Raw genomic sequence first — 12,579 nt, 5'->3', positions numbered from 1 at the left:
TACCACGGTGCAATATTTTGCAGCTTTTGGAGAACCAGGTGGTGGACATGACATGACATGACATAACATAACATAACATAACAGGACAGGACAGGACAAAATCTAATTGTCAAGCTGTGGAGTCGAGCAACTTCAAATTCATTATATAGACTCTCCTCAACATTCAACAAAGTCCAAAAGCACTTCGATGCCATCTGCTAATTCAGAAGGCGAACCAAAACTTCTACACATACATACACATTAAATAGACTTTAATGTGTCGTCTGTGTACCCCTAAAGAATAGTTTGACCCCTTACCCCCCCGGGTGTGTTTCTGGACCTGCACAACACAGGTGATACAACATATTCATGTTTGCATAGACACTCGCTATTACTTCTGGTTCTATTAAAAACACTTCTAAAAACACTAGGTGACGTTTTATGTTGCCATAATATCTAGGCATAGTGCAGGTGACACTGTAAACTAATGAAAAAGATCAGTAGCAGCCAAAGCAGGCATTATGATGGCACCAGGTACCAACTGTGAGTGAACATACTTAAAACACTTTAAATGAACTTAAGAGCAAAGAACAAAAACAACTTTAAAACATTTCAACAGATACTAATCTACAGCAACCTGAATGTGCTACAGAATCTAAACCAGGCTTATACTTTTAAATAGTTGTGACAGTGCCGTGGCATTTACAGATTACACTTCTAAATGTTTAAAACCAAATCATAGGGCAGCGATAGCTGAACACAATATGGCCAAATAAATACAAAGAGAAACTCAGTGCAAACAGTCAGGAAATACAGATAAAACTGTGCATTTGGCAAATGATAATCCTATTGAGAACTATGATTGGCAATGACCAGATAGAGATAAACTGGCAGTTTTAGCTTAAGTCAGTCAGTTATTTTACCTGCCAGGCTTAGTTTATTCAGTGATTACTTCATTGATGGCATTGGTCATCAGCACTAATGCTCATCTTAAGCTAACGGGTTAGCGTGACTGGCTGACAGGACAAGGTGATTACCCAGAGCATGTTGTAACGTAACGTCTGACTGATTTTCCAGACCTGATGAGTCGACATGTAGTGTCGGGGAGAGCAGGGTTATACTGAACGACACATTTCAAACAGCTAACTAGCAAACATGCACCTCTGCTCAAAACACACGTTTTGTGCTGCAACCCAACTGATGGCTTTACTGATGTGTTCAGTTACTGGGTGCAGCACAACATGCTCTGGGTAGCTGCAGTAATAAGTGGGACATTTAACATAAGTGAAAATAATTTGCTGCTGACAGGAGTTGGTCTACAGAAAGTTGGCAAAAGGCGTTAATGGTCAATAACAGACTTGCAGCAGCTGCTTTCTCTGGTTCGTGCCATCCATTTTCTGAAGACCAAATCAAACACTGATGCACAAACTGTACTTTTCAGGGTAACCTCATATCCAAGGTATGGTTCATCTGGTACAAGCTGCTGACATGTCATGAAAAAATGTTTTAAAATCTCAAAAGATTAAAATGTGTACATCAGAGTGTGTCACTTTTTGGCAAAACATGACCATTACAAATTTATGACCAAAAAATACATTCCGCAATGCGTTTGTATGGGGGCTTAAAAACAGGCAATGAAGAACCCTGAAACGTAATGGCATTCTTGGACGCATGTACTTTAAGCAAAATTGATGACATCCAGATGCACAACAGGTTTGTCTTGAGATGCACTTTGATTTCTCCCAGAGCTTAGTGAGAAATATTAGTACACTTCCCAACAAAACGATACAAAATATGCATGTACTATATTTAAAATGGCATCAGAATAAACTGGGATATTGAACTAAATACCACTCTGAGTGGGCTCGGCGTCAAAGAAGGTATTTAGATTCAACCATGTTTTTGTTTTTACTGCATCAAAGGACAAAACATTTGTGAACCAGATGTTTCATCTAAAAATCAAACCACTTTCATTAACAAATCGTACAGCAGCCAACTACTTCAAACCTCAGAGAACCTTACAGTGTAAATCATAGAATACGGAGTGATGATTTATGTCGGTCACCACATATAGAGCGCTATCAGAAGCCAACTACTTAACAGCCTTAAGATTAAAACTACAATCATCAATCTAACACCTTCCCAGTCAACCATCCAAACTGTAACGGCCATGATATGTTGGCATTATTTAAGGCAATATCGTTGGAACAATTTTGCTACGAAATATGATGAACATAAATTAGATTCTCATACTGAATTATGAAGTTTTCATTAAGACTACACACCATTTACTCAGTACATCATCTACATAATCTCCTCTATGTGCTTTGTCTTAGTGTGATGTTGTTTTGTCGGTGATGAAGTCAAATTTCAATGGAGCCTAAAGTTGCGAACTGCAACACAAGTGAGACTGATGAAGTTTTTGGTTGCAAGGAAGAACGATATCATTATTCTATCGTTGGTCGAAGTCCTTGTCTACCAATATTGCTTTAAAATGCAATCTGTCTATCATGGCCAATACCAACATCTTTTGTTTGTACAGAGTGATCACATGTCCCTGGTCCTCTTCTGGACTCTGTAACTACGATGGCTGAGATTCGTTCTCACAGAGGGCGGCGTGACTCTGCTCTGATTCCACATCTTCTTCACCCTGAGCCACTTTTTCCACCTCTTCCTCTTCCTCTTCCTCTTCCTCCTCCTCCTTCTCCTCCTCCTGCTGCTGCTGTGGCTGCTGCTGCTCCTCTGACTGGCTCTCACTCTCTACTTCTTCAGTGGGTCCTTCATCTTCCCCAACCTCTTTTTCATCTGAGAAGACGACGAGTAGGAAAGACATTACCAATAAGCGACAGAGACAGAACAATATGGAAGGGAAAGGTAAAGGTAATATGTATAGTTTGCGATACAACACATGATTGGTTGTTGGGAGTTAAAATCAGTGCTTAATCAATTAGCAGCATTCCCTTTGTTAGGGTTGTTAGAGTTGATTCACCAAGAGAGATGGGAGAAGCAGAGAATGTAAGAGGCTCTTAAACTCTCCCTCCTCCCATCCAACAATACAGCTGAAAGACAATGATTAAAACTGCCATGTGTCAAAAACCCAAAAATCAACTACAGAGTGTTAGACACACAATTGGAAAAACAATATAATTACATTTCTAGAATCACTGCTTCTTAATGTAATGCTTAGTAGGTTTCACTGTGGATCTAAAAATCAGACGGGATTCACAATCTAGATGCACCATTTGCATTCTATAAGATTCAGTCCATTACATAGAAAATAAACAATCACGAATCCAGATAAACGGAAACAGGCAAACAGAAGACTAGAGCCCCGTTAGGACAGGATTAATATTCCAGGAGGAGATGGGAAGTAAAATAGTTGTCCTGCTCTTTGGTTACTAAAGTCATTGTTGTGAACCTGAGTCACTTGCTAAACTGAAAATAAATGCCTGAATGTGTAAAAACTCATACATACATACTTTAAATGCGACCTTAATTATAGAATGAACAGCATCTGCACAAAAACTGGGTTATTGGGCACTCTAATTAAAACTGGGATTGGGTATAACTGTGCTACTGGTTGAATTAAAACAGAAGCTTCCGGAAGGAAATACATCTTGTCCAAATGGGGATTTAATGACCGGACGCAAAATGACACTTAATGCACAAAATATTTGACTTTTTCCCCCTCTTTTACTGAAAAAAAGTGTAGCTGACACCAGTTAAGAAAGCGTTTACATTAAAAAAAAAATGTAGACATTAACTATGTAGACTGGAGAGAAAGTCAATCAATTATATATATATATATATTTTGTACACTCAGTGAAAACCAGATCTGGGTCAAAGTGTATTTTCTATTAATAGTATTAATAATTTAATACCATAATAATTTAAGCATTTGTTTAAATTTATGCAGCATCAAATGTTTGGGATTAATCTATCAGGACAATTCAGACAATACTAGATCACCTGTCAATAAAAGCACACAACTTCCTGTGATTTTATGGACTTTTCAGGATGAATTTCAAATGTCTACATTGGATCAAATGTAATAGTAAACACTATTTGACCCAGGTCTGGTGTAGAAAACCAGTAACTGCTAAAACCCAGTGTTAGAGTGTGATTGGAGGCAGTAATTTGCCCTAGGCATTGGGTTGCGTTCTACAAGGTTATAGATTCTAGAGTGAAGAAATTTCAGATCTATCAAATCAGTTCAAATTAAACCAGATCAGACAATGCAGGGAGAAGAGGGGAACCTGGACTCTGCAGAGGTCGGTTCTGAGTGCTCTTTGGACTCTGCTGGATCTGGAAACTGTGGACCAAATTCCACGGAGCCGGAGCCTTGGCTAGAGGCAAGATCACACTGTTAAACCCAGTGGTCACTGTAGCACAACACTGTTTGTGACTCCTCTGACAGAGGAGATGTGCCGAGGAACCTGAATGTAGAATCTGACGGATGCAGGCTGTTGAGGGAACTAAAATTAGAAGCTAAATCTTTGCTGCTTCTTCTTTGCACTGAGCTATTTATTGAAGCAATCTGTCATGTCAGAGCATTTTGTTCACTGTGTCTGTGTTCCCTCTTCTACTTGTCACACACACACACACACAATCAATTTCCAGAATGATACCAACAAGCATTTTGGATGAGACACACACTTTAACTGGCATGCCACCGCAATACTTCAAAAGGGAGCAAGCAAAGAAGTTTGTTTGCAACTGGTTTGGTTACTAGCTGAATTGTGTTCTACAACCACAACAAACAAGATGGTTCTCTGCACCTAGAAGTTTTTTCAACTGATTTCCTCTGGCACAATGATGAATAAATATACTGAGACATTACTTTGAAGGAGACTTTTGGCAGCCTGTATCTCATCAAAGTTGTATTTCTGAATTAGAATTTCAGTTTCTTCCTGTGGCAAAGAGGAGGGTGATATTTGAATGAGGTGTTGTCTCTCCTCTGCTGGGTCACTGCTCACTAACAACTACTAAAGGATAAAAGTAGATCACATCATTTAAGTTGGGAAAAGAATCAAACACAAAAATGAAAAAGGTCAACTGGAGCACTATACTAGGAAGCATTTTACACGCGAGGTTAGGACATGGAGTAAGTAACATAAAGATGCACACAACGGTGTGAGTACGAGACAGTGTGTGTGTGCGTGCATGTGTGTGTGTGTGTGTGTGTGTGTGTGTGTGTGTGTGTGCACGTGTGTGCGCGTGCGTGCATGTGTGTGTGTGTGTGTGTGTGTGTGTGTGTAGGTCTCTCTGAGAAGTGTAGCACACATGTCCAGTGAGACAATTTTTTTCAATTCTTCAGATTCAGACCTAATTCTCTTTTTGTCTGATCTCACATGTTTATTCAGTAAAATAATGTCTGACTGTTCCTCCGGACTGTATGAATCGGGGCAAACGCTGCATTAGTTCACAGGTTTTATATTACTTCTAATAAGCCTCTGCTACCTTCAGTATTTCTCACCACTAATTCCTTTCACCGTTTGCTCAATTCAGACCTGAGGAGACCTGGTATTGGTTGGTCTTGCGCACTGTGTTATTCAGTACCTCCAGAAGGGGGCGGGCTCTCCTCTGTGTCTGTCCCAGAACGTGGGGTTGGTCCAGGGGAGCGCGATTCTGCTCGCAGCCTCCTCTCGTAGCTGAACTCTGGAAGCCTGGGAGCCTGAGGGCGCGTCTTCCTGGCTGGATTCATGAAATAGCAATACGCACAACGGAAACCTGGAGGGTTGGAAATAGAAAGAAACAAGAACGAGAATTAGAAGGAGGGATTGTATAATTTTATAAAATACTGAAAAGACGAGTATTAAGATTACACTGGCTATTAATTCCAATTTGCATTACAATAAACTCCTTCAGCTGCGCCTTGTGCGCCCTCTTAAATGAGATGGTCCTTCTCATAAAATGAAATGCAATGATGCGTTTCAGTTCTTACCTAAATATTCAAACTCCTCTTTCAGAGCCATGCCGTTATGAGAAAAACACTGTTGGCAGATCAGAGCGTATCTATAGGAGGGAAGGAGAGACAGAGGGAGGGGCAGAGAGACAGAGAGTTTGATATTATGACTTTTTTGGGATTACTTATTTCATAAATGACTTTTTTCTAAGAGACATGTACCCCAGAGCATGCACTCTATTTAGTGAACATGTTTTCATCTACATGGTTAAACTGCTGCTCCTGTTACGTCCCAATCCTGTAGATAATGCAGGTTGGGATAGGTAGAGGTGGTCTGACAATGAATTGAACAGATCTCCCTTGTGGAGAATTTGCAGACTGCCACATGAGAATGTGAGTTTGAGAGTAAGTAAGAAGCTACTTCCACAAGGAGTTTTACATCTAAAAGATGAGTCTTCACCTGTTCTGTGGTCCATCCCCTACCAGGTACTCAATGACTCTGTCCACAGCTCCCCTGTCTTTGGGCAGAATTGGTCTTGCTAATGGAGGACCTGGTGGGTGCATGCCTGCAAAAACAGTCCACACACAGAAGAATGTATTAAATTCATGAAATAATATACTGTGTGTTAAATATATCTCGAAGGTTTCACATTTTAGTTCGCAGACTTTTGCTGTGTTCAGCCACCCAGGCTCTGGACTCCAAACAATGAGCAATTTGACAGGTTGTGCGTAAATGATCTACATGGGTTTTAAAAAGCTCAAGCTTCAAATGCAGAAACTTGCTAAAACACATGTTTTGTTAAAAGTTATAAGCATTTATTGCAAGATGCACTCAAAGGCTTTATAACCTACCTACACCTGGTATAGGAGAACAAGGGGTCCTGGGTATTGCCCCCTGTGGGACATGAGCAGACAGAGCAGATCTCTCTGGTGGTCCCCCTGGAGCTGAGAGAGGAACAGGTTCTGTAGGGAGAGCAACATGGAATAAAGACACAGAAAGTCTTCTAAAAGAACTAAGTCAAAGGCAACTGGACTTGCTGTTTGTTCCGGTTGATTTTGACTTAGTATTTCGCCCATAACCTGGATGCCTGATAATCTCCAGACTTGACTGATGTGAAAGAACAGAATTGATGAGCTTTCACTGCCAGCTAACATGCTGTGTGGATCCACCATCAGAGCCAATGCACTTACAAACTGCGACACCTCTTCATACTTCATGTTAAGTATCTGTGTGCCCCCTTACCCACAGGTGTGCCTCCTGGTCCCATTGGGGGCCGTGCTCCCACAGGAGTCATTGGCATTCCAGCTGGGGTTCCCATCGGCCTCATTGCCACCCCTCTCTGTCGAATCTCTGCATAGAGAAGAGATATTCATAATCAAATTTACTATTTCGCGGAGGAAAGAATTTGATGCGTCTATCCTGTAATTGTATTAGAGTGACATGGAATCACTTTTGGTAGCTCTTGTGTCTGCATAACTTTAGCTTGAGCTCCATCAAATGCCACTCGACAAACTTTGAAACTTGATGCTTCATCTTTCTGGTGTGTATTGATGTGTGCTGTACCTTGTCCTGGCCTGGGAGTCATCTGAGGACGCACTGGAGTCGACTCCAGCTCCTACAACATAACAGCAAACAAAACCAGTAAAAGTCAAACAAAACAAAGATACAATAAAAGGTCAAACTTAACAAAGAGCCCGATAAAGCAAAAAAGAAAATGACAATGACACTCACAGCTTTTTTCTTAGCTTCAGGATCAAAGCGTTCCAGGATGAGTTTGGCATTTTTGTATGTCTCTGTTTCCATCACTTCCTCCAGCTGGAAACACAAGGAAACATTGGCTCTAACATGCAGCCTGAATTTCAGTTCTTTGGTTAAAACATCGGGATAAACTAGACCAGAGTGACTCATCTCGAAGTAGCTAAACCTAAATGTTGAGAAGGGACACTACAGATAAAAGAATAGACTGAAAAGTAGCTCGTTAGCAATTCTTGTTTGATGAGTTGTGACGATGACAAGAAACTCTACTTTTCATATTGAGGAAAAAGGCAAATTTTTGTATTTTGACTTGACTCGTCGTTCAACACCCAAACTCTCTGTAAACAAGTCAGTAAAAGATGCATAAATGAAATGAAATGGACACTTACAATCTTTTTTTTGGCAACCTTTGATTCTTCTAGTTTATCGCCTAAAAAAAAGAAGTAGTCAGTTAACTTTATGTCAAATCAGTTAATTTCCATCCAGGGAAATATACAAGATCAAACATATTTGAAACTCCAATACTTAGCTCATCAATAAGAAAATAAGTTCATGTTATTACAATATCATCAAACTACATTTGTTGTTTTAGTTGGTCAGATTAAAATATCCATGTAGAAACTGATTTCTGGTGTATAGAGCACAACTTAACACAGCTATTTGCCTCTATAGGACAGGCTGTAAAATCAATGCAGTTTCATATGTTGCTATTGAATTTAAGACATAACAGAATAAATCACTGGTGGAAAACAATGAATGACAGTTAAATCAATATTATGACAATAATGGCAAGGCAGTGAATTTGAGTCTGCAACGGCGAAACAGAAGAAATAAAAATGCACAGTCAAAGTGTCATTTGGTACGTCAAATTACCAAACGCTTGAAAAAGAAATGTTATGTATTACCTGGATGGATAGATGGACAGAGAGGGACTGATAGACAACTTACTGTTTCTCTCAGTGCGTTTGGAAAAGAGGAAGATCAACAGCTTTCTGATGAACCACACCCTGGCGACATGAAAGACAGAGAATTCATGGGAAATAATCCAGAAATACTATGCATGTGAGGACATCTTAAGTGCTGAGTACCAAATCAAAAATAACACATCTGTACTTTGCAACGATGTGAGCACTCACAGCACAGGGTATATGAAGAAAGGCAGAGCCATGGCTAGTCTCTGCAGCCATTGCTCAGGTAGGTAGAGACAGTACACGATCAGAGAGGTCAACAGGTAAAGGACTGAAGAGTAGAGAATCAACCGGCCGACCCACAGCTGCAGACAGACACACATGGTGGGTGAGGACATATAAACTACAACTCAAGATTATCGTTGCACGTCTTGGATGTTTTGCAGACTTCACCTTTTGCAGACGTTGGTTTTTGGCTCTAAACTCCTCGAGCTCTTTAATCTCCTACAAGGGAAACATGGAGGTTAAAGGTTGTTTAAGCAGCACAAAGACTGACAAATAATCAGATGTTAAGTTTAGAGTTCAATACTTGTGAATTGTGAGAAAAGCCACTGGCTTAACTTTGAGTTATGATCTATTTGCTCGGCTTTCACTTGGGATACTCAAGCATGTGTTACTGTTTCAGGTTGATACAAGAAAACACCACATCTTATCTTCAATAACATGGTAACCCTCCTCACGAGGCAGTTTGAATGGCATCAGCTGGATTACTTTGTTCAGTAAAAAGTGGAATTCCCACCCAATGTTAAGTGCCATAAACCCATAATTCAATAATCCTGTTTTTGAGTCAGGCCCCTGTGGTTGTATTGTACATCTTCAATATGAAAAACTAAAATGTAAACTGTGAATAAGAGAGACATGGCATCAATTTTCTGCATTATACTGTAAGCATGGTGTGAGCACATAAACTCTTGATGCAATATTTATTCAGTACCTTGTCCAGGTTCTCCAGCTGCTCAACTGTGGTCGGCTTTGTCTGGATTGGCGATAAGGATCAGAAAACCATTATTAAGTTGATGAACAACACTGGGTTTCTCTGTGTCATTCACAGCCAACAGATCATATGTATTTAATCATGTCAATGTCAGTGAACAGTCAACCCTGTTCCTGTAAACACATGGTCACTTAGCTTATTAAATGGTTTGGTTCCAGTTCAGCTACATGTAGATTAAAGCAAATGTGATGTACCATAGATGTACCTCTACATCTATACCTATGTATATCCTTCTCTCTCTCTCGCTCTCTCTCTCTCTCTCTCTGCAATCTTTCTTGCCGTCTCTCTGCCTGTCCCCCTCTCTTTCCCTTTGACTTCTCTAGCATGTCTAAATATAGTATTTCACCTAACACGAGAGCAGAGTTCAGTGTCGCTGACTAACACACCCACATTGTCGTCACCACCTAATTTCCTCTCAGTGGTATTTTCTGTAAGAATCAGGTGCTGTGTGATCATTTAATTTCACAATTTAGTGTAGATACAAAATTATCAGAGTGCATCAGAATTTAAGACTTACAGATCAATCTACCAGTTATCAGATTGATACCAGTTATCAGACACTCAATAAAAACAAAGAACTGCTTGTATATTTCGGAACTGATTACAACATTTTAATGATGCTCATGACTTGGCCCAGTGTTATACATCATCTCTCTTCGGTCCCTGAGATGAAAAGCAACCATTTAAAAGTCAGTCCCAGCTCTCTCCCCGAGGAGCAGAGGCCCAGAAAATCAGTTTGATCTGCTAAATCTGTATATAAAAAGGACTTTCACAATGATTTTGTGAAACCTGTATTATTCTCTTCTGATAATTAAGTGCTATCATCCCGCATCCTTTCCTTGTACTTAAACCTAAAGTGATCCACTCACCTTCCATCTGGATATCAGGGCCCCCATATCTGTAAGTTACAGGAGTCTCCTCTTTGATTCCTTTGGTTCACTATGGAACACAAAATATCTGTTAAACATGTTTCAAACATATAAAAGCACATAATCCTTAATGTTACAGTTACACACAATGTTTGTTAAACACCACATTTAAGGCCACAATTACACAACACATACATAAGCACAGGCTTTAGCTAGCTGCCTATAGACTGATTGGACACAATGGCTGCCATTGTTCCAAGTTGGATTTCCAAAGAAAATCTTTGCTTATGTCTCCTTATATAACTTTAAGAATACAATAAACTTAAGGCTGCACAGTACCTATAAATGTCCCACAGCAAAGTAGGTCCATTGCTGAAAATTGTCTGATGCACTTCATATTCAGTGTATTCTGTCATATATCCAACACTGAAAACAGTTCACTCTACATGGCCACCACAAACTCAATATCTCTGTATAAAGGGCAACATCCACTCAAAGGTTATATGGTGACATCCACGAGTGGTTTACTTTTAGACTAGATATGTCTTATCAAATCATGACTCAGTCATTTCTACACATGATGCTGTTGTGTTATCAGGGTTGTTGTTCCGGCAGTTCAGTAAGAAATGTAAGGGTGCAGACCTCTAACTATACTTGTAACCTCTTTAAGCTAAGGATGGTAGAATACGTGGGGTTATAGTTTCAGTGCGGTCACCAGACATTAAAGCTTGTAATGCTACAATTTTAACTGGCTTTACATTAAGATATCCGATTTATAACGTACAGCGGTTTGTTGGTAAATAAGTTACTTTCCTATTTAGCTCCGTCTGTCCACATGAGGCAAATAAAGTGTGTTAAATCTGACGTTTCCAGCTACTGGAGCTGTGGTCAACGTTAGCTAGCTTGTTAGCTGATCCATCAAAACACTGGATATTTCACACCGTTGCTGGAAAACGAGAGTTACATTATATAACCACAAAGAGAGGCCGTTAGTGACCAAGCTAAGGTTTAGCTTTAGGTATACCTTTGATGTTAGCTAATTACACAAAATCATAGCTAAAGTATACATAACTTTATGTTAACTGCTGTAACAGCTACCTAGCTAGCTACTGCATGACAACAACAGACTAGTACCGACGTCAAAAGCAACACACTACTGTTAAGGTTGCTCAGCTTGACTATGACTTTAATTTAAATAAGTACTTACATTGGACAGAGTGTCAAGTGTTTCTGTTAACCCGTCATTTAGTCAAGTTAGCGCAGAAACCAGCAAACAGCAGAGCTTTTACTGTATGACATCTCAACTGCCAACCGAGAGTTGGCGCGGCGTAAAGACGTACCAGACGTAACCTCTGGATGACGTAACCCTGTAGCTGTTTCCCAGAGTCCTTTGCGTTGTAGTTTTTTCTAGTCTTTTGGTCAAGCCATGGGATTTAACAATTTTCTGATAATCAAATAATAAATATTCAGAGTAAATAATGACAAGCTAATGAATACCAATATCTAATAATGAAGGGCCAAATATAAATTAATTGATAAGCATTGGAATAATTAACAAGCCAAATAATAAGGAAGAAAGAATAGGGTAATAAGGTAGAACATAAATCCAGTCAATATATACGAAAAGGTTTTGACTAAAAATTAAATATAGTGTCATTTCTTACATTTTAAGCTGTGAGTCACACTTCTGCCACTAGATGTCGCAATTGTGTAATTTAACGTGAATTCAGCATTGAACGTGAGCTGATCAGTGAGACAGTGAGTTGAGTCTTCAACATGTAAATGCAATGTAGTCATTATGTAGTTTTATTTCAATAAAGTAATCTCCAATAGACTTCCTTTCCAGCTGAACAGCAACTACAGTTCCCTCCCTGCGGGTAACAACAGTTGGTAAGACTTTTTGCAGTTTTTGCAGCTGACACCACATAGTTGACATGGTTTAGGTAGCAGAACCTCAGATACACACTTAGTTTACAATATAAGTGAATAGTTACATAGTTTTCCTTGTGAAAGTGACATATTCTCCAGACACACACCTGGGTAGCTGGATGTAACACAGCAAAAGGTAACTGGGATGCAGCTCAGATCCTCAAACACACATATATGTT

At 39.6% G+C, this 12,579-nt stretch overlaps 1 protein-coding gene across 3 annotated transcripts; it reads right to left on the bottom strand.

Moving 5' to 3' along the window:
- Positions 1 to 1,451: 1,451 nt before the first annotated feature.
- lnpk (lunapark, ER junction formation factor) lies at positions 1,452 to 11,781 on the bottom strand. 3 transcript variants are annotated; one of them, XM_070841373.1, is made up of 16 exons: positions 11,679 to 11,781; positions 10,472 to 10,541; positions 9,543 to 9,584; positions 9,002 to 9,052; positions 8,777 to 8,913; positions 8,589 to 8,647; positions 8,030 to 8,070; positions 7,617 to 7,700; positions 7,449 to 7,500; positions 7,128 to 7,235; positions 6,737 to 6,847; positions 6,345 to 6,450; positions 5,924 to 5,994; positions 5,539 to 5,709; positions 4,236 to 4,325; positions 1,452 to 2,784 (listed from the first exon to the last, which is right to left on the bottom strand). In XM_070841373.1, exons 2-16 carry the CDS (start codon positions 10,496 to 10,498, stop codon positions 2,561 to 2,563), a joined length of 1,374 nt encoding a protein of 457 aa, XP_070697474.1. In that variant the 5' UTR covers positions 10,499 to 10,541; positions 11,679 to 11,781; the 3' UTR covers positions 1,452 to 2,560. The 3 variants fall into 3 exon arrangements, with proteins under 3 accessions (XP_070697474.1, XP_070697475.1, XP_070697476.1); XM_070841374.1 differs by having other exon boundaries at positions 6,737 to 6,829; XM_070841375.1 differs by lacking the exon at positions 4,236 to 4,325 and having other exon boundaries at positions 1,454 to 2,784.
- Between the last annotated feature and the right edge of the window lie 798 nt (positions 11,782 to 12,579).

This window comes from Pempheris klunzingeri, chromosome 12 (genome assembly GCF_042242105.1).
Source record: "Pempheris klunzingeri isolate RE-2024b chromosome 12, fPemKlu1.hap1, whole genome shotgun sequence".
In the NCBI taxonomy this organism is placed as follows: Eukaryota; Metazoa; Chordata; class Actinopteri; order Acropomatiformes; family Pempheridae; genus Pempheris; species Pempheris klunzingeri.
The sequence above is the reverse complement of the archived record's forward strand: the minus strand, read 5'-3'. Positions and strand labels throughout refer to the sequence as shown.

Excerpts from the sequence above, each read along its gene's own strand:
- lnpk (XM_070841373.1), bottom strand. The coding sequence starts at position 10,498 with ATGGGGGCCCTGATATCCAGATGGAAG. Across the intron at positions 9,585-10,471 it reads CCCTGATATCCAGATGGAAG|ACAAAGCCGACCACAGTTGA; the intron begins GTGAGTGGATCA and ends TCGCCAATCCAG. Across the intron at positions 6,848-7,127 it reads ACCAGGAGGCACACCTGTGG|AACCTGTTCCTCTCTCAGCT; the intron begins GTAAGGGGGCAC and ends CTCTCCCTACAG.